Raw genomic sequence first — 22,717 nt, 5'->3', positions numbered from 1 at the left:
AGAGAGGTGAGGAGTGGTAGTTTGTACTGACGAAAACACCTACACTCCTCTAGCTCTTTCTCCACTCAGGTCGTCTTTTTTGTGGAGTACATATCCTTTTAGCTCGGGGGTCTACAATTGCAGTGGTCTACACTGCGATGATGTTTGGTTGTTGTGGTCTTCAGTCCAGAGACTGGTTTGATGCAGCTCTCCATGCTACTCTATCCTGTGCAAGCTTCTTCATCTCCCAGTACCTACTGCAACCTAGATCCTTCTGAATCTGTTTAGTGTATTCATCTCTTGGTCTCCCTCTACGATTTTTACCCTCCACGCTTCCCATGAATACTAAATTGGTGATCCTTTGATGCCTCAGAACATGCCCTACCAACCGATCCCTTGTTCTAGTCAAGCTGTGCCACAAATTTCTTTTCTCTCCAATTCTATTCAATACCTCCTCATTAGTTACGTGATCTACCCATCTAATCTTCAGCATTCTTCTGTAGCACCACATTTCGAAAGCTTCTATTCTCTTCTTGTCCAAACTATTTATCGTCCATGTTTCACTTCCATACATGGTTACACTCCATACAAATACTTTCAGAAGAGACTTCCTGAGAGTTAAATCTATACTCAATGTTAACAAATTTCTCTTCTTCAGAAACGCTTTCCTTGCTATTGCCAGTCTACATTTTATATCCTCTCCACTTCGACCATCATCACTTTTATTTTGCTCCCCAAATAGCAAAACTCATTTACTACTTTAAGCGTCTCATTTCCTAATCTAATTCCCGCAGCATCACCCGATTTAATTCGACTACATTCCATTATCCTCATTTTGCTTTTGTTGATGTTCATCTTATATCCTCCTTTCACGACACTGTCCATTCCATTCAGCTGCTCTTCCAGGTCCTTTGCTGTCTCTAACAGAATTACAATGTCATCGGCGAACCTCAAAGTTTTTATTTCTTCTCCATGGATTTTAATACCTACTCCTAATTTTTCTTTTGTTTCCTTTACTGCTTGTTCAATATACAGATTGAATAACATCAGGGATAGGCTACAACCCTGTCTCACTCCCTTCCCAACCACTGCTTCCCTTTCATGTCCCTCGACTCTTATAACTGCCATCTGGTTTCTGTACAAATTGTAAATAGCCTTTCGCTCACTGTATTTTACCCCTGCCATCTTCAGAATTTGAAAGAGAGTATTCCAGTCAACGTTGTTAAAAGCTTTCCCTAAGTCTACAAATGCTAGAAACGTAGGTTTGCCTTTCCTTAATCTATTTTCTAAGATAAGTCGTAGGGCCCATATTGCCTCACGTGTTCCAACATTTCTACAGAATTCAAACTGATCTTCCCCAAGGTTGGCTTCTACCAGTTTTTCAATTTGTCTGTAAAGAATTCGTGTTAGTATTTTGCAGCCGTGGCTTATTAAACTGATAGTTCGGTAATTTTCACATCTGTCAACACCTGCTTTCTTCGGGACTGGAATTATTATATTCTTCTTGAAGTCTGAGGGTATTTCGCCTGTCTCATACATCTTGCTCAATAGATGGTAGAGTTTTGTGAGGCCTGGCTCTCCCAAGGCTGCCAGTAGTTCTAACGGAATGTTGTCTACTTCCAGGGCCTTTTTTCGACTTAGGTCTTTCAGTGCTCTGACAAACTCTTCACGCAGTATCATATCACCTATTTCATCTTCATCTACATTCTCTTCCATTTCCATAATATTGTCCTCTAGAACACCGTCCTTGTATAGACCCTTCATATACTCCTTCCACCTTTCTGCTTTCCCTTCTTTGCTTAGAACTGGGTTTCCAGCTGAGCTCTTGATATTCATGCAAGTGGTTCTCTTTTCTCCAAAGGTCTCTTTAATTTTCCTGTAGGCAGTATCTATCTTACCCATAGTGATATGCGCCTCTACATCCTTACATTTGTCCTCTAACCATCCCTCCTTAGCCATTTTGCACTTCCTGTCAATCTCATTTTTGAGACGTTTGTATTCCTTTTTGCCTGCTTCATTTTTGTATTTTCTTGTTTCATCAATTAAATTCAATATCTCTTCTGTTACCCAAGAATTTCTATTAGCTCTTGTCTTTTTACCTACTTGATCCTCTGCTACCTTCACTATTTCATCTCTCAAAGCTACCCATTCTTCTTTTACTGTATTTCTTTCCCCCATTCTTGTCAATCGTTCCCTAATGCTCTCCCTGAAGCTCTCTACAACCTCTGGTTCTTTCAGTTTATCCAGGTCCCATCTGCTCAAAGTCCCACTTTTTTTGCAGTTTCTTCAGTTTTAATATACAGTTCATAAGCAACAAATTGTGGTCAGAGTCCACATCTGCCCCTGGAAATGTCTTACAATTTAAAACCTGGTTCCTGAATCTCTGTCTAACCATTATATAACCTATCTGAGACCTTCCAGTATCTCCAGGCTTCTTCCATGTATACAACCTTCTTTTATGATTCTTGAAACAAGTGTTAGCTATGATCAAGTTATGCTCTGTGCAAAATTCTACCAGGCGGCTTCCTCTTTCATTCCTTAATCCCATTACATATTCACCTACTATGTTTCCTTCTCTTCATTTTCCTACTATTGAGTTCCAGTCACCCATGACAATTAAATTTTCGTCTCCCTTCACTAACTGAATAATTTCTTTTATCTCATCATACATTTCATCAATCTTTTCATCATCTGCGGAGCTAGTTGGCATATAAACTTGTACTACTGTGGTAGGCGTGGGCTTCGTATCTATCTTGGCCACAATAATGCGTTCACTATGCTGTCTGTAGTAGCTAACCTGCACTCCTATTTTCCTATTCATTATTAAACCTACTCCTGCATTACACCTATTTGATTTTGTGTTTATAACCCTATAGTCACCTGACCGGAAAGCTCATTCCTCCTGCCACCGAACTTCACTAATTCCCACTATATCTAACTTTAACCTATCCATTTCCCTTTTTAAATTTTCTAACCTAACTGCCCGATTAAGGGATCTGACATTCCACACTCTGATCCGTAGAACGCCAGTTTTCTTTCTCCTGATAACAACGTCCTCCTGAGTAGTCCCCACCCGGAGATCCGAATGGGGGACTATTTTACCTCCGGAATATTTTACCCAAGAGGACGCCATCATCATTCAACCATACAGTAAAGATGCATGCCCTCGGGAAAAATTACAGCTGTAGTTTCCCCTTGCTTTCAGCCGTTCGCAGTACCACCACAGCAAGGCCGTTTTGGTTAGTGTTGCAAGGCCAGATCAGTCAATCATCCAGACTGTTGGCCCTGCAACTACTGAAAAGGCTGATTCCCCTCTTCAGGATCCACACGTTTGTCTAGCCTCTCAACAGATACCCCTCCGTTGTGGTTGTGCCTACGGTACGGCTATCTGTATCACTGAGGCACGTAAGCCTCCCCACCAATGGCAAGGTCAATGGTATGCGTCCTGAACCCCTGCAACGTCCTGAACCCCTGCAACGTCCTGAACCCCTGCAAGTTCCACTGTAGGATGGGAGATATTTCATCGATGTGGTTTTAATTTATCCCTATGTTTGCACTTTGGAAGTGAAGCACTTGTCGAGTGAGTGGGAGTGGAAGGGCTGTCTGGATCCACGGCACCTAACTCCGTGATGTCCACCAAATCAGTCAGAACTGAAGGAATGATGTCCGACAGCACTCAGGACAGCTTTTGACCCAAACATCATGAACCTTCCCCTGCACTCTGTCTCTTAGATGATGAGGGGGAAAGAGGCCGTTGAGAGCCACTCTGCTTGTCGCATGCCTTCTTGACACTCACTACAGAACTGTTGCTGGTTTTTTCTGTGGCTGCTACTTGGATTACTTTATCCTTAGTCATTTTGCCTTGGCATGTAAACATGCAAGTACAGGTGCTGCAAGTGGATGGTTGTACAGTGGCAAAGTCTGCGTAAAGATGGGAGAATTTGTCGCCTTATATTCCTTTTTGGATTCAGTATAGGGGATCCACTTTTTGACTTTTAGTTCCTGAATTTTTCCATTCCTCTGCAAAAACAGGGCAGTCAACTCCAGACAGGGTGGCTCCCATAGCAGTTAACGCAGACTGCTGGAGATGGGCAGTCAACTCCAGACAGGGCGGCTCCCATAGCAGTTAACGCAGACTGCTGGAGATGGACAGTCAATCCCAGCTTCATGGGCTGCCTTTCCAAATTTCCCACAGGTCACTTCACCCCTGCAACTCAGCATTGTGTGACCAAAATTCTGGACATTTGTAGCACCACATAGGATTAGGTACATAAGGCCCAAGTTGGCCTCAGCAAATGAATGCTGAGCCGCTGAGGGCAGCAGAGACATAGGGAAAGGAGTGTAAATAATGGAGCCCAGAGGCTCAAGTCAAGCAGTCGTGATGTCATCCTGTCCAAGTTTGGAACCAGAGAGTATGACAACTGTTTAAGTTGCAGGCCAACCACAAAAACCATCTGGTGATGGAGTTCGGCAACCAGTCGATCCTGCTGAATCAACCACCAAGCTCCACCGTACAGGCGCATTGCATCCATGGTGGAGCGGGTCTTGCATGAGGGCAACCCGCAAGGGGGGAAGGGGGGGGGGGACAGCCTACACTCTTGCAGTCTTCGGGGTTAAGGCTGTCCTAAATCACTGACTGAGCTGTCCTGAGCAGGTGACTGGAGCTGCTGAAGCTCTGCTACCATGAGACGGCTGCTGGTTGTTTCCCTTCGGTGCTTTGCATGGTGACTACAAGTAGCACTTGAGGGAACAGCCAGTTGCACTCTGGAGGGCAGGCATGGGGTTCCCGGCTTGGCTGACAATTGCTGCTGGTCACACTGCTTGGCGAGGACAGGAGCTGTTAAGTTTTCAAGGCTGGGTGCCAGAGCGGCAGATTCCAGTGTAGTCACCTGACACACGGACACACTCCATGCAGACGATGACTGAATCAACTGAGGCACTGTGTATTCTTCGACATAAAGTCAATGCCAAACTTGCCTGTGTATCTCTGCACATCCCAAAACGATTCATCCCTCTCTCCCAAACCACTTGTCTCAGTCATCCTGGTGACCCTGCAGTTTGGGGGAAGGGGGGGATCTTATGATCTTACACTTCACTTACACTTGTGAGTTTCCTACAGCTGTCATTATTTGGACTAGATGGAGAGTCACCTAATCTAAAAAACCGTAGTGATGACCCCACACAGAGTCAGCTACTTGGGTATCAGTCTCTGAACTGTAGTGTACACCTGACCCATAGTAGTAAGGAAAGCACACTGCTCGAAAAAGTAAGGACTGTTTTCATTTTGTAAAAAGTAACTAATTCATAAGTAATCTCAATAATAAATTTTCAGATACAGTGTATTGCAGGATGATGGTTTTCCATTCCCACTTGACTACAGAGGAAACCATAGACATTATTGTGTGAAAACTGTTCTCTACCCCTTGATCTCAGTTGATCACAACGCGATAGAAATTGACATAGCAAATTTGTGCTATCATGTAACTTACCAGATATAGATCCATCATTGCAACAAAAAGCTTTTTTGGTGTGACATGAATCGAAATAATGACACTATGTACTATACATGCAATAACAGAATGAATGAAGAAATAGGACTTTTTTTGCCTGCCAACCTTGGTCTTTTTTCACTAACAGAAGATTCGAACAATGACGTAGCACACGGTCCAGTAATGGTTCTGCCTTTTTCTAAGTAATCTATGAGGATTATTCCTCGGGAATTCCAAAAAAATAGTGGCCATCACCTTACCAGCTGACATGTGCCTTCCTTGGTGTACTTTCACCAGGCTTTATCCATTATTTTGACTGCCATTTTGCCTCTGGTGTGTAACGATGGACAATGTTTCATCAACAGTCACACACTAGCACAAAAAATCTTGCCGATAGCAATTAAACATCACTGGACATTGTGTTGAAATGTTGTCCTGGATGCGCATTTAGTTGACTTAGCGATCGTGGCACCCACCTCCACCTCACACATAGCATTTTCACAGCCACTTCTTTGAGCAGGATATTATGCACTCGTTCAGTTGAGATGTCTACAGTCTCAGTAATCTCTTGAATTTTTATTCAGTGGTGTTGCATTACCGCATCATTGATTGTCAATGGTTTCCTTTGTGGTGACTTCAATTTGACGGCCAGAACACACTTCGTCTCCAGTGCTTATCCAACCACATTGAAAGTTGTGAATCCAAAAGTAAATGGTCTTAAATGGTAGTGCAGAATCCACATGAAATTCATCCAGTTCTGTTTTTATTTGTGTGGTGGTCCAATGTTTCAAATAAAAATGTTAATAACATGAAACACTGTTTTCTCCATTTTTAATCACAGTCAACACACTGACCAAGTCAGACGGCTGTCAACAATGAACTGTACGCTGTACATTGTTGAAATTCTTTACACAATCCTTGGAATAATCAAAGCAACCAACCACAATAGCACAACAAAAACGTTCCATTTTTTCATGAACATTTACCACTTATCTAACCACCCTCATACAGTAATAAACTTAAAAAGTGTAAAGATAAAACAGCAGATTAAGGAGTACAGTAAAGCAAACAGTGTGGCAGTAAAATAGTCTGACAACTAAGCATGCATGATGACCATGAGTCAGACGGACACCTGTTGTGATAGGAATAAAATTGATCGATGACACTGGCATGCTGTTTGGCGTGGAGCGCAGACAGATGCTCGGACATATTGTCAGATAATCCAAGGAATCAGGTAACTGAAGTTCAGGTAATCGAGGTTCTACTGTGTGTAACTAATTTTGTTTTTTGTTTGTTTGCAGGTATACGTCTGCAGTTTGATGTACACTGAAATTTTCATGCCACAATATTTTAGATCACTACTAGAGGAGCCAGAACAAAATGGTTGAGAGCACTGACAAAGGGAATATCATGCAGTAATTTGTTTTTAGCTTTTCAAGTGGAAAAACACTGCATTAATTCATGCTGAGTTGATTGAAGTGTTTAGCAACAATGCACCATCATGTGACAGCAGTTAGATGGCACTGATGCTTTCAGGGTGGTCAAACAGTTTTAATGGCTAACAACAATGTGATACACCCTCTTTCTGTGAATGACTGGGAACTGCAAGAGAGGAGAAGGCACTAGAGCTCAAAGACCAGCATACCAGAAATGAGGCAAAAGACTGAAAAGTGATAAACAGTCATAGATCAGTTTATGTACATCTTGCACGACATTTTAACCCTCAAGCAGGCACACCGATTTCCATAACACAAGTGGACACACTGCGTACTTTGTACACATGTAAGGAATAGCTGTCTTTATGTTACCTAGGTGACACGTATCAGCAAAAGCACAGTTTCATCTTAGTTTCATTACACACCAATAAAATAAACTTATATTATATGAGCTAAATCACTGTTTAATTAAACAATAATAAAATAAAATTTCATTGTATCACTATGTTGGCGTGTACATGTGTTATCCAACAATAAGGACCCACATGGAGCATTAAACAGTGGAGCTGCATCAGATCCCAGCCAAAGGCTTATTCAATTACTATTTATCTCACAGATAACTGCCTCATTGTGGGATTGTGGTGCACTCGGAATCTCTGTCATTCTCTTGTACGAGTCATGAATTTTTTCTTACCTAGCTCACAATTAATTTTGTATTACTGCTCCTCACTTGGACGTATGACAACACAACGTATCACTGTGTTAGCTGAAGCAATAACAAGGGAATAGGTATGGCCTCGCAATTGTAAAACAAGGGAACTGTACAAGACAATGTTACATGTGGCTGGCACACTTTATACATAGGTGCGCCCGCTCAAGGGTTAAATATGACAAGAGGGGATGTTTTGTAGTTCCCAATGATGCTGTTTCACATACTGTTTCTTTGCACTATCAAATTTTGCCTCATCCCCAGCCCTCTCAAATTCTCCTGACAAGGCACCTAGTGGCTTCTTCATCTTTCTTCAAATGAAGAAGCCATTGTGGGACAGGTGTATCCAGAACAACAAGGTGAATTTTGAGGTGTAAAGTTTCCTTTGTTTTTATTATTATTTCTTTCCTTTCTCAGACGTTATGTCTGGTTAAAAATGGAAAGTGACGCGGACCTTGATCAAGCGTGACTTCCTTTTAGCTGTACGGTATATGTTACATCGCATTTAGGAACTTTCGGATGATTGAACATGTATCAATAATTACAGATTTCTGTACTTGTATGTAGCTGTATTGCATTGATGTACTTGTGGATATTGTGTGGTATGACTCCTGTAGTTGATAGTATAATTGGTATGTCCTTTATTTCCTCGGCCAGTTGGATGAATATTTCAATTTTTTCTCCTGTTTTCTTCTGTATATTTGTTGTATTGGGTATGGATATTTCGATTAGTTGTGTTAATTTCTTCTTTTTATTGGTGAGTATGATGTCATTTTTGTTATGTGGTGTTGTTTTATCTGTTATAATGGTTCTGTTCCAGTATAATTTGTATTCATCATTCTACAGTACATTTTGTGGTGCATACTTGTATATGGGAACGTGTTGTTTTATTAGTTTATGTTGTATGGCAAGTTGTTGATGTATTATTTTTGCTACATTGTCATGTCTTCTGGTGTATTCTGTATTTGCTAGTATTGTACATCCGCTTGTGGTGTGATCTACTGTTTCTATTTGTTGTTTGCAAAGTCTGCATTTATCTGTTGTGGTATTGGGATCTTTAATAATATGCTTGCTGTAATATCTGGTGTTTATTGTTTGATCCTGTATTGCAATCATGAATCCTTCCGTCTCACTATATATATTGCCTTTTCTTAGCCATGTGTTGGATGCGTCTTGATCGATGTGTGGCTGTGTTAGATGATATGGGTGCTTGCCATGTAGTGTTTTCTTTTTCCAATTTACTTTCTTCGTATCTGTTGATGTTATGTGATCTAAAGGGTTGTAGAAGTGGTTATGAAATTGCAATGGTGTAGCCGATGTATTTATATGAGTGATTGCTTTGTGTATTTTGCTAGTTTCTGCTCGTTCTAGAAAGAATTTTCTTAAATTGTCTACCTGTTCATAATGTAGATTTTTTTATGTCGATAAATCCCCTTCCTCCTTCCTTTCTGCTTAATGTGAATCTTTCTGTTGCTGAATGTATGTGATGTATTCTATATTTGTGGCATTGTGATAGTGTAAGTGTATTGAGTGCTTCTAGGTCTGTGTTACTCCATTTCACTACTCCAAATGAGTAGGTCAATACTGGTATAGCATAAGTATTTATAGCTTTTGTCTTGTTTCTTGCTGTCAATTCTGTTTTCAGTATTTTTGTTAGTCTTTGTCTATATTTTTCTTTTAGTTCTTTAATATTTGTATTATCTATTCCTATTTTTTGCCTGTATCCTAGATATTTATAGGCATCTGTTTTTTCCATTGCTTCTATGCAGTCGCTGTGGTTATCCAATATGTAATCTTCTTGTTTAGTGTGTTTTCCCTTGACTATGCTATTTTTCTTACATTTGTCTGTTCCAAAAGCCATATTTATATCATTGCTGAACACTTCTGTTATCTTTAGTACTTGGTTGAGTTGTTGATTTGTTGCTGCCAGTAGTTCTAGATCATCCATGTATAGCAAATGTGTGATTTTGTGTTGGTATGTTCCAGTAATATTATATTCATCATTTGTATTATTTAGCATGTTGATAGTGGTTTCAGAGCAAGGCAGAACCAGAAAGGACTTAATGAGTCTCCTTGGTATATTCCACGCTTAATCTGTATTGGCTGTGATGTGATATTATTTGAATTTGTTTGGCTATTAAGTGTGGTTTCCCAATTTTTCATTACTATGTTTAGGAACTGTATCAATTTAGGATCTACTTTGTATATTTCCCAATATTTGTAGCTTTTTGATAATCAATGTATGTGTAGTGTAGCGACCTTTGTTTAGATTTAGCTTGATATGTCACCTCTGTATCTATTATCAGTTGCTCTTTACATCCCTGTGCTCCTTTGCAGCAGTCTTTTTGTTCTTCATTTATAACTTTGTTCTGTGTTGTATGTGTCATTAATTTCTGTGTAATGACTGAAGTTAATATTTTGTATATTGTTGGTAGGCATGTTATGGGGTGATATTTTGATGGGTTTGCTGTGTGTGCTTGATAATAATAATAATAATAATAATAATAATAATAATAATATTTTTGAACAGCCAAAATGCAGACTTCTACAACCGAAGTTTCCACCAAGGACTAGCACCACTACTAGGTTTCATGGTAACAGGTTGATTTTCTGATGTGATAATTAAAGCAATATTGTAATACTGGCTTTACTTCATTTCAAACTTACACAACAATGCACTGTTATTAACATACGTTAATTTTTTTTTTTTTTTTTTTTGTTTATCGTTGGTTTGTTTTCTTGGGAACACTTCAGAATTTGGCTTTCAAAGATTTTCACTATTCTAGAAAATAAAAATTTTATATCTTTCACGACTTTATATTTATGAGTTCTACCCTCTACTTCATTCAAATACCCAAATAAATGTAAATAGTAATTCAAACAGGACTTGCCTAGCACTGCTACTTATGAAGAATTACTTAATTAATGTTTTCTGAATTTACAGTCAGATAAAAATATAACTGCTATTCTTAATATTATAATTTATTTTCAATTATTCAAAAAAGACAAAGAAAATGCTTAACATTTAGTGGAAAGCATTTTTATTTGTATCAAAACATGGCCAAAAACTTTTCAAGGATAGGAGAATACTCTACGGAAAAAACTTTTAGGGGCTGTGAAACAATGCTGGCACAGTGGGTTGATTCAACTACCAAACATTCTGATTGTTGTTAATTGTATGCTACTCCAATCTTGTCTACAGTCAATGCCTCTTCCTGATACTAAACACAAATACGATAACAGCAAGTATATTTTAAAGAATACCAACCAGAGTCAAAGATCGGTATACAGCACTAACATGAATGAAAAGTAACATGCAATATTTCCAGCTTATGATGAGAACGTGCACAAAAGGAATTATTTCTCAAAATATTACACAAAAATAGTCTTATCTGTGCTCAGTTCTATTACAAGACAACATAAAAGTTATTCTTATGTGTTACTAGTGAACCTGGCAATGCTTTGTAATTACTAAATATATATGGGAACTGGATATACGTGCTAATATCCTCCTCACTCCTTTCTCTCCAAGTGTTTCCTCCACCTCCACCCCCTCTATGTCCATCTCCTCTTGCGCCCCCTATGCCCCCCCTTTCTACCACCTCTTCCCCTCTCTATGTCCATCTTCTTCTCCTCTGCCTCCTCTATGCCCCCCCCCCCCCCACCCCCACCCCACCCTCCATCCATCTCTTCTTCTCCCACTTTCTGATTTTGAGACTTGTTCATTGTTAGTGCCAACAAAAAACATGACTGGGAACTGAAGACCCTTAAAACGAACGGGTACATCGGTTGGGATCATACGTATATGGGGTATGAGAGACTTCTCCTGCTGATGGATCTGTGAGGATAGTTGCCTCAATGACAGTATTTCGCATAGTTTTAATCTGCAAATGAGTATGATTACAAAGTTTTGGATGGTTCAGATTATGTATCAGTACTCTAATCTTAAGGTGCTAACACAATAACACAACTTTGTTTTTTGTAAAATTGATGGCAAGGAAGAGAATCAAACAGCATATCTTTGTGAATACTATTTTTGTTTAAAACTATACATGATGAGAAAGAATGTATATGGGAGAAACAGTTTGTCTAATGGTTTACAAGCCCTGCTATTGTAGTTGAAACTGACAGCAGAAAAGAAAACAAATCCACCCCTTTTCACTGCACAACATTTTCTTTCTTACAGTCAGTTTAACAGAAAACTGAAACATTGTTGTTTAAATAAATATATAGCCTACGTCCATCTCAGTGTTTATTAGAGTACCATGTAAAAATTTGAAGTAAATCGGTCAAGTACTCTGGCCCTTTTTTTTTTAACAACCTTACACGTCTACTTGTCTTTATATATTACTAGAAGATCAGTTAGAGATGCACTGCATAGATTCTTAACAGGGAAAATTTTGCTGGTTGTCACTACTGCTGAATGGTTAATCTACAGGTTTTCTACATAAAAGAGCAAAGCTTTGATTCAGTGTTAAGTTACAACAGTTTTTATCTGTTCCTTGGTTGCCATTAAGAGACACACACTATATGGAAAGTATCTATTCTGAAGGTGTGAGTTAATTTTCCACAGCAGGTATGACTTTTTAGGCTGGTGGCAAATATGATAAATGCTTGTGAAACATTTGCTGTTATCCCAACCACTGAGACAGCTCCGACAACTACTACTGCCACGACCATAACCAACAACAACAACAACAACAACAATAATAAATTAATACCATCACAGTGTAGCAGAATAGTGAAGGTGACTAAAAGCTGACAATTCAGTTGATGCAGCAGCAGCAGCAGCAGCAGCAGCAGGAAACACTCAGGTTTTCTAATGATTATATTATAGAATTCAAAGCATGGGGAGGCTATACGCAACAGCCCACAGATTTCCACGCACTTGAACGTTGAAAAGTAAACCCTGGTAAAAGGGTTCAGGTCACTAAGCCTTAGTTTTCAAATTAGTAGAGAGTTATAGTGTGTACTGTACAAGCAACCACTTCTTTTGATTTGTCAATGCACTGAATGATGAATGTCTTGAAAGAATTTAAATACATGAATCTTCTGCACCATGCATATTGGATAACGAATCACTGGTAAATACACAACTTTTCTAATAGCAAATTTCAATGCAATTCCTTCTTTACATATTTCACTCCACCAACAGCTTCATGATAATAACTTTACATTTCTCTGAAAGGTGTCTATGAAAACTGCAAAGTGATGTTGCATTTCTATGCAAGACCTTATTTACAGATGAAGTATAACTTACAAACCATGGGCAAGTCAATATTTGCAGTATGTAAATACACACCAGCTGAGAAAAGTTGATGAACAGCACCCTCGGGCTGTTCTTGTGTGGTGTGTACTTTTCAAGAATCACACCACTGGTACCTATTTTACATATAGGACTCCAAATAGTTACAAGTATATAGTGTTCCCAACAGATATTCATCCAGAGTTATTGCATGATATCTCACTGGATACAACGCAATCCATGTGGTACCAACATGGCAGATGTCATGCTCATTCCACACACTCCAAACAAAACACTTGGTGACTGGTGGTTCAGGAAACACAAAATGGTCTGAAAACTCACCAGACTGAACAGCTCTGAGCTTTTTTCTGTGGGGAAAATTAAAAAACAAAGACACGAAAACACTATGTAGCATGCACCTGTGCATATGAAATTTAATGTGCAGTACTGTCTGTCTAGAATCACATTGCACACTGTATCAATGCCCACAGTTAACACACGGAGTGCTTGATACGGGGGTCATGCAATAAAAAAATGGTTCAAATGGCTCTGAGCACTATGGGACTTAATAGCTGAGGTCATCAGTCCCCTAGAACTTAGGACTACTTAAACCTAACTAACCTAAGGACATCACACACATCCATGCCCGAGGCAGGATTCGAACCTGCGACCGTAGCGGTCGCGCGGTTCCGGACTGAAGCGCCGAGAACCGCTTGGCCACTTCGGCCAGCCTCATGCAAATATACACACAAACTGTACCACAGTTGTGGTTGATTATATTCATTTCGTAATTCAACAGCCATAAATGTTATGAATTACTTGTACATCAGAGAATATGCTACATTGTCGGCTATAATGTAGTAAAAATCTCACCTTGATATATGTATCCATTCTGCATATATTTTGGGTGGCGTGTCTTAGCTGTCCACTCTGTATTGTCTTAAAGTACTTACCACACAAACTCTATAAAATTTTGCATTCTTGTAAACCAGTTTTGAGAAAAGATTTGTCAACAAATTTTCTTCAAGTGCTATAAACTCATTTTTGTAGGTGTTAAGGGCTTTTTTTGGCTGGTAAGTCTCTTACCATTCCAGCAATTTTTCATTGTAGGGAACAGTAGATAATCTTGTGCATGAAGCCATTTCAGGACTAAAGGAAGGATTAGACACAAACATAACTTCAGTTGAAATGTCATTTACTTGAGTTTTTTTGTAAGACACTTCACTGTCACTGGTGGATGCTTAAAGACTATGATCTCTACAATTAAAAGAATCTTTTGGCTTGAAATGGTAAATCCCAGCTTCATCACCAGTGACAGTGTAAGAATCACATATGGGATCACTTTCATGAGCTATCCAGCATTTCTTCACTCCTTTGATTTTGATGCTCTAAAACAACAAGCAGGATTTTGTATTCAACGGTGAAGCACTGTGTGGCGTCTATTCAACGGCATTAAATTAGTGAATATCAAATCATCAGTTTATAAATTTGATGTTGACAAATTTAAGGAACATCACACACGTTATCGAAGCTCCATGATCTGCTTACATAATGTAAAAACATATTAACCATCACCCTTCAAAATTTTAGCTTCAGTCCTAGCGATGAACTTTCATAACTTCTCTTGGGGTTTGGACTATATTCTGAGTGTTATGAAGTGGTTTTGCTTAGGTGCAGGATTTAGATTTGTATACGTACATGTTTATGTGTCAATCAGACAGTGACTTTCCTGTGAATGAACGCATTCTTTGACTGTGAGAATATTCAGAATTATGGTAATTCCCACTGTTTAGTCATGATGCAACCACATCAAGATGTGTAAGGACTTCTGACACTTGGCTTAGCATTTGTGTATTTTTTAGTATCCCTTAACTTTTGCACATTCTAATGACCTAATGGCTGCATGAGGAAGTATAAATTCCCAATATATTAACAAGTTGAGTTTGTAAAGAAAAGTACAAGTCCATGTTCTTTTTTGTACCAGCAACTGAAACCCCCATATGTTAGTTGCAATTATTACTTTTCAGTCTCGAGTTCCAAAGTCAATTTCAAGTTAAATTATTTTGGCAATATTCAGGCTAATGGTCAACCTTTATCCATTATAAGCATTACCCTCAAGATACTTTTTTAAGCAAGACTTACGGCCATCACATAAAAGAACGACTGTGAAGACAAATGCCCAAGATCTATGTAATTCATATGCTCATGCAGTGTGGTATTGAACATCACTGTATTTGCCCAACCCCTGTATTTCTGCATTGCCAATGAAATTATGACTGTGTGCCTTGCTAGTAAAAACTATTATCTTTATAATCTGGGCAGATTTATTTCAGGAGACTATCACTTCCTTCCCTAGCTACCTCTTTATTGTATTCTGAAAAGTGTAATTGCATCATATATTAGTAGCAATGAAGTTGTGAGACTACCTTTGGATGCAACTGTTACAGTATATGCAAATCCCTAGGTACTCAGAATCAAAGTAAAAGAATACCTCATTAGAATACTTAGAATCATTGATGTAAATTCTGTGTAGTTCTGTTTATATTAATCAACTCTTGTGTTTGCCCATATGTAGACAGCTGATATCACTGTTGTCTTCTCGAGTAAGATATTCCACAGCAACAATGTTTTCCCGCAGCACTGTAAGCTCTGGACACTACCTCCTCTCCGTGTCTTCCAATGTATTTCTTCCTCCTCCCTCTTCCCAAACACAAAAATCACTGTAAAACAGTTTCACACGTATCCTGAAAGCAGTCCACAAATGTTCAAGACTTTTAAACTCAGTAAGTCAGCTTTTGAAACCATAAGAAAGTCGCATGAAAGTAGTATTTTCCCAGTTAACTGGTGCCACATGAATGACAACTGCAGCCCTTATGGCAACAATGAATTATCAGAGTCTATTGACTTTAAACTTGCACAAGTGCTCTGTCTGCAGATGAAAACTGTAATACAGCCTGTCTAAAAATTACCCCAGTAACCTGTCAGACTGCCTCCATTCTTCCACTATAAATTTAACAGGAAAAACTGTTCTTTGTCATCTGCTCCTTTGTATCATTGTTTTCTCAGATAACTTTTCAAAACTCAAATTACAAAAATGCTCAGAGTTTTACCAATGTGCATCTCCTGTGAAACTATCAGTCCACAAAAAATTCAGACTAATTAAAAAAACCTCATATATCCTCAATTTCTTTCTCTTTGTCCTGCAGTTAAAACATCTAAAGTATTAAACAAGAATCTAACTGCCTTACTTTTCTGCATTTTGCACAACTTTATTTCAAAAAACTCAACTAAAGTTACTTAAATATTCACATTCTTTCATACATTCATAGTTTGTGTTCTATAAATCTCATGGCGATTCTGACTGGTGCTAACCTACTCACACATCACTATGGGACTTACCTCAGTACTACTTTATGGATGTATTATTAGCAAAAAAAAATAAACAGCCTCTTTACTTAAAAACACCTGATACTGCTCCTCTTGTATCACTAAGTTTTTTTCTTTTCTTCCCACCATACTTCATACTTTAGACATGCCGCTATCAGCTGTCTACATATGGGCAAACACAAAAGTTGATTAATTCAAACAGAACTATACAGAATTTACGTCAATGATTTTAAAACATTCTAATGAGGTATTCCTTTACTTTGATTCTGAGTACCTAGGGATTTGCATATACTGTAACAGTTGCATCCAAAGGTAGTCTCACTGCTTCATTGCTACTAAAATGTGATGTAATCACACTTTTCAGAATACAATAAAGAGGTAGCTAGGGAAGAAAGTGATAGTCTCCTGAAATAAATCTGCCCAGATTATAAAGATAATAGTCTTTACTAGCAAGGCACACCGTCATAATTTCATTGGCAATGCAGAAATAAAGGGGTTGGGTAAATACAGTGATGTTCAATACCACACTGCATGAGCACATGAATTACATAGATCTCGGGCATTTGTCTTCACAGTCGTGCTTAAAAAAGTATCTTGAGGGTAATGCTTATAATGGATAAAGGTTGACCATTAGCCTGAATATTGCCAAAATAATTTAACTTGAAATTGACTTTGGAACTCGAGACTGAAAAGTAATAATTGCAACTGACATATGGGGGTTTCAGTTGCTGGTACAAAAAGGAACATGGACTTGTACTTTTCTTTACAAACTCAACTTGTTAATATATTGGGAATTTATACTTCCTCATGCAGCCATTAGGTCATTAGAATGTGCAAAAGTTAAGGGATACTAAAAAATACACAAATGCTAAGCCAAGTGTCAGAAGTCCTTACACATCTTGATGTGGTTGCATCATGACTAAACAGTGGGAATTACCATAATTCTGAATATTCTCACAGTCAAAGAATGCGTTCATTCACAGGAAAGTCACTGTCTAATTGACACATAAACATGTACATATACAAATCTAAATCCTGCACCTAAGCAAAACCACTTCATAACACTCAGAATATAGTCCAAACCCCAAGAGAAGTTATGAAAGTTCATCGCTAGGACTAAAGCTAAAATTTTGAAGGGTGATGGTTAATATGTTTTTATATTATGTAAGCAGATCATGGAGCTTTGATAACCTGTGTGATGTTCCTTAAATCTGTCAACATCAAATTTATAAACTGATTTAGTGCCGTTGACCTAGTGAGGTCCCTTTAAGGCACTCCCTGCTTTATTCTGGAATGAAAGAAATGATAGTTAACGTGAAATATTAATTAATTACGTGCATTATTTTGTGAAATCATCAATACCCTTCCTAGCATCTCTCTCACTATGAAGTTCCAAATGCACCATGAGGATTCTAGAAAATTCGAGAAAGATGTAATATTTTAGCACAGCAGATACTCAAATCCCTTTTGGCCACATGTGCTTGCTGTGACATATGCCTGCCACTCCATAGTGGCCTACCACCTTCTCTACATAATGTTCCATATGTGTATGTATCACATGACTTCCTCTGCACTATGCAACTCTCTCATTGAAAATCGATAAAGATATTGGCATACCAAGTTTCATGAGTGACCCATGTAACCTCATGGGAGGCATAATACTTCCTGTTTTAATATTAGGTGCAGCCTTTCTGAGAACATGAAACTAATTAATTAAAATTACTGGAGCAATTTCTGGAGGGAAAAAAATTTATAAATACTAGTGGCACATGTAGTTGATACGCTATAGGTTACAAACTTCACACAATATTTTTATTGAACATTTATGCAGAAAAAATTCTTTTACCTTAGCTTCAGTCCCCCAGACGATTTTGCCATAGGACAGTACTGACATGCGTCAAAATAAGGCAATCGTAAAATGCGTTTTAGACAGGTACGTGCCGAGTAAAACTGTGAGGGACGGGAAAAACCCACCGTGGTACAACAACAAAGTTAGGAAACTACTGCGAAAGCAAAGAGAGCTTCACTGCAAGTTTAAACGCAGCCAAAACCTCTCAGACAAACAGAAGCTAAACGATGTCAAAGTTAGCGTAAGGAGGGCTATGCGTGAAGCGTTCGGTGAATTCGAAAGTAAAATTCTATGTACCGACTTGACAGAAAATCCTAGGAAGTTCTGGTCTTACGTTAAATCAGTAAGTGGCTCGAAACAGCATATCCAGACACTCCGGGATGATGATGGCATTGAAACAGAGGATGACAAGCGTAAAGCTGAAATACTAAACACCTTTTTCCAAAGCTGTTTCACAGAGGAAGACCGCACTGCAGTTCCTTCTCTAAATCCTCGCACAAACGAAAAAATGGCTGACATCGAAATAAATGTCCAAGGAATAGAAAAGCAACTGGAATCACTCAACAGAGGAAAGTCCACTGGACCTGACGGGATACCAATTCGATTCTACACAGAGTACGCGAAAGAACTTGCCCCCCTTCTAACAGCCGTGTACCGCAAGTCTCTAGAGGAACGGAAGGTTCCAAATGATTGGAAAAGAGCACAGGTAGTCCCAGTCTTCAAGAAGGGTCGTCGAGCAGATGCGCAAAACTATAGACCTATATCTCTGACGTCGATCTGTTGTAGAATTTTAGAACATGTTTTTTGCTCGAATATCATGTCGTTTTTGGAAACTCAGAATCTACTATGTAGGAATCAACATGGATTCCGGAAACAGCGATCGTGTGAGACCCAACTCGCTTTATTTGTTCATGAGACCCAGAAAATATTAGATACAGGCTCCCAGGTAGATGCTATTTTTCTTGACTTCCGGAAGGCGTTCGATACAGTTCCGCACTGTCGCCTGATAAACAAAGTAAGAGCCTACGGAATATCAGACCAGCTGTGTGGCTGGATTGAAGAGTTTTTAGCAAACAGAACGCAGCATGTTGTTATCAACGGAGAGACGTCTACAGACGTTAAAGTAACCTCTGGTGTGCCACAGGGGAGTGTTATGGGACCATTGCTTTTCACAATATATATAAATGACCTAGTAGATAGTGTCGGAAGTTCCATGCGGCTTTTCGCGGATGATGCTGTAGTATACAGAGAAGTTGCAGCATTAGAAAATTGTAGCGAAATGCAGGAAGATCTGCAGCGGATAGGCACTTGGTGCAGGGAGTGGCAACTGACCCTTAACATAGACAAATGTAATGTATTGCGAATACATAGAAAGAAGGATCCTTTATTGTATGATTATATGATAGCGGAACAAACACTGGTAGCAGTTACTTCTGTAAAATATCTGGGAGTATGCGTGCGGAACGATTTGAAGTGGAATGATCATATAAAATTAATTGTTGGTAAGGCGGGTACCAGGTTGAGATTCATTGGGAGAGTCCTTAGAAAATGTAGTCCATCAACAAAGGAGGTGGCTTACAAAACACTCGTTCGACCTATACTTGAGTATTGCTCATCAGTGTGGGATCCGTACCAGATCGGGTTGACGGAGGAGATAGAGAAGATTCAAAGAAGAGCGGCGCGTTTCGTCACAGGGTTATTTGGTAACCGTGATAGCGTTACGGAGATGTTTAACAAACTCAAGTGGCGGACTCTGCAAGAGAGGCGCTCTGCTTCGCGGTGTAGCTTGCTCGCCAGGTTTCGAGAGGGTGCGTTTCTGGATGAGGTATCGAATATATTGCTTCCCCCTACTTATACCTCCCGAGGAGATCACGAATGTAAAATTAGAGAGATTAGAGCGCGCACAGAGGCTTTCAGACAGTCGTTCTTCCCGCGAACCATACGCGACTGGAACAGGAAAGGGAGGTAATGACAGTGGCACGTAAAGTGCCCTCCGCCACACACCGTTGGGTGGCTTGCGGAGTATAAATGTAGATGTAGATGTAGATGTAGAATATGCAAAGTGTTGAGTGCAATCCTGTCTGCAGGCCAACACAATTAGAGATTTCTAAGTGCAAATCAGGCAGAACTTAGCTTTTTGGATAACTTATTCATGTGCTCATGCCACCTCAGTTTGATTGACTGATCTAAATTCCTAGCAACTTCACACATTGAGTCCCATCCAGCATATACCCATTGATTTCATTTAATGTATTAAAGACTGATAGTCACAAACAAATTATTCGAACTTGTGTACGGTTTTTAACACCACAAATCAAATACATAAATCAATTTACATACCTGTTTTAAGCCTTCCAGAACTTGCTTCTCTTTCATTAATTCACTCTCGTACTGCTCAAGACGACATTTTTCCTCTGCAATTTCTTCTCTTTCTATGTTTATTGCAGCTCTTTCTTTATCTATGAGGCTTTTCAGTGTTTCTTTTTCACTGAGCAGCTCCTGAATAATTATTTCATATTCTTTTCTGAGTGCACACAATTTAAGTTTTTCTTCATTATAAATACTTATTTCTGCATCAAGCTCAGTGAGCCTTTTGTAAAGGAGATCGCTCTTCAAGAGATTAACATCTTCTGAATCACCTAAAATGTCAAATTTATGCAATAGTTCTAATACTTTTGGTTTTAACTGCTGACAGTTTAACAAGACATAATAAATGTACCATGTGTAACATAAGCTAATTTTCAAACCTACCTGGCTGATGTGTGTATCTGTCACTGGTATGTTGATAGTTTTTCCCAAACTGCGCTGATGAAGGTGTACAATCAGGTAAAGGTGTCACTCGCTTATTTGAACTAGCAAGTGCTTCATAAGCCTCCTGTTGTACAGAACTATATTTGTTGTTTTCCCATTTGTCACTTTCAAAATTACTATGCGAGTTTTTCTGAGCACAAAACATAGTCTGCTCTCTCTCTGAATGTGTGTGTGTATCTTCTGCAATGCTTACACACATTGTTTCACTAAGGATACTACATTCTGTATCTGAGTTATAGTGTTTCCTTTCCTTGAAATCATCTACTAGGACTTTTCTAATCTGTTCTTGCAGATCTCTATGAAGGATATTTGATGTTAAAGAATTCTCTTCCCTAATAGATTCTTCATCAGTTTCAATCTCATTACAATCTTTTAACTCCACACATTTCTGGAGGTGAGAAATTCTTTGAATGAAATTGGCAACCTCAGAACAACTATTCTGCTCAACTGTTTTATCATCTGCAATATCCTTATGGTCATCACTGAATTTGAACATATCTTCCTGAAGGAGAGCAATCTTTCTGGCAACATCACTTATTTGTTGTTTAGTGCAATGCAGTGGGTCTTGTAATTCAGGATATTGTTTAATAATACCTGTGTTCACTGCAGAAGATGTGTTTTGAACTGGATTCACTGGGATAAAATTTGCATGTGACTCCAGTTCCTCTGTACCATAACAATTCACATTGAAACTTGACTGAGTAGAAATCTGCAGAATACGGCCAACAAAGGAACAATTGGAAGAAAAGCTTGAGTTTGCTGCTTGCTGCTCTAACAGCTCAAATGTACGTAGTTCTTCAAATTCATCCTAGAAAGGAAGGAGACAGCAAATAGTGAGCACCAACTGTAAATAATTTCTTCATAAAAAGCATGTATACTATTTAATCAAAAAGGATCTTGGTTGCAAGACATATACTACAGCTAGAAGTTTTACGGCATACATGATCATACATATTCATAAAAGTCCTATTCCTTGTTTCCAAGACAAAAGGGAAGAAAAACTTTATTTGATAATCAAATAACTGCTTAATATACAACTCTCAGAAGATGCGGAGGAGGAGGAGGAGAAGGAGGAGGAGATGTTACATGGATAACATAGGGCGGGGGGTACATACTGAGAATGACAGAAAACTGTGGCACAACAATGGAGTGCCACACATTATTCGACCCTGCAACACACTTGTAACTAACTGTGTATGGCATATCATTAAGTCCCAACTCAAGAATATAAGCTAGATAATACATATCTGGTACTACGGGTCACGCCAAAAATTGTTCGACATTCCTTAAGCCATAAGGAGTACATACTATCTACATTTACATCACTGCTTTGCAATCCAAAATTTAGTGCCTCGCAGACAATTCTTCGAACTACCTTCAGACTGCTTCTCTATCCAGAATGAAATTTTCACTCTTCATACTATGATCAACTTAAGTTGTTCATAAATTTAAGTCCTAGATTTTAGTTGAACTGACAGACTTTAAATTTGTGTGATTTGCCATGTAACCAAAATTTAATGTACTTTCATACTCATGTGGATAATCTCACTTTTCCTTATCCAGAAACAACAGACACTTTTCGCACCATACAAATATCTTATCTAAGTCATTTTGCAAATGGTTTTGATCTTCTGATGCCTTTACTAGATGGTAAATGACAGCATCATCTGCAAACAGTCTAAGAGGCCTGCTCATATGGCCTCTTAAATCATTTATACAGATTAGGAACAGCAGAGGGCCTATAACACCCCCTTGGGGAACACTGGAGTTCACTTCTGTTTTACTCGATTTTCTGTTGAAGTCCTGTGACCT

General features: G+C 38.8%; 1 protein-coding gene across 6 annotated transcripts in view; it reads right to left on the bottom strand.

The window, feature by feature from the left end:
* LOC126184724 (centromere protein J) overlaps positions 1-22,717 on the bottom strand; it is a 259,648-nt gene that overhangs the window by 110,269 nt on the left and 126,662 nt on the right. For all 6 annotated transcript variants that reach the window (XM_049927255.1, XM_049927253.1, XM_049927257.1 and 3 more), the window contains 2 exons: positions 20,846-21,713; positions 20,435-20,733 (listed from right to left, as the gene is read on the bottom strand). In XM_049927255.1, coding sequence (XP_049783212.1) covers positions 20,435-20,733; positions 20,846-21,713 — 1,167 coding nt within the window. The remainder of the gene's footprint in view (positions 1-20,434; positions 20,734-20,845; positions 21,714-22,717) is intronic.

This window comes from Schistocerca cancellata, chromosome 4 (assembly GCF_023864275.1).
Source record: "Schistocerca cancellata isolate TAMUIC-IGC-003103 chromosome 4, iqSchCanc2.1, whole genome shotgun sequence".
In the NCBI taxonomy this organism is placed as follows: Eukaryota; Metazoa; Arthropoda; class Insecta; order Orthoptera; family Acrididae; genus Schistocerca; species Schistocerca cancellata.
This window is presented reverse-complemented; position numbering and strand designations above follow the sequence as displayed.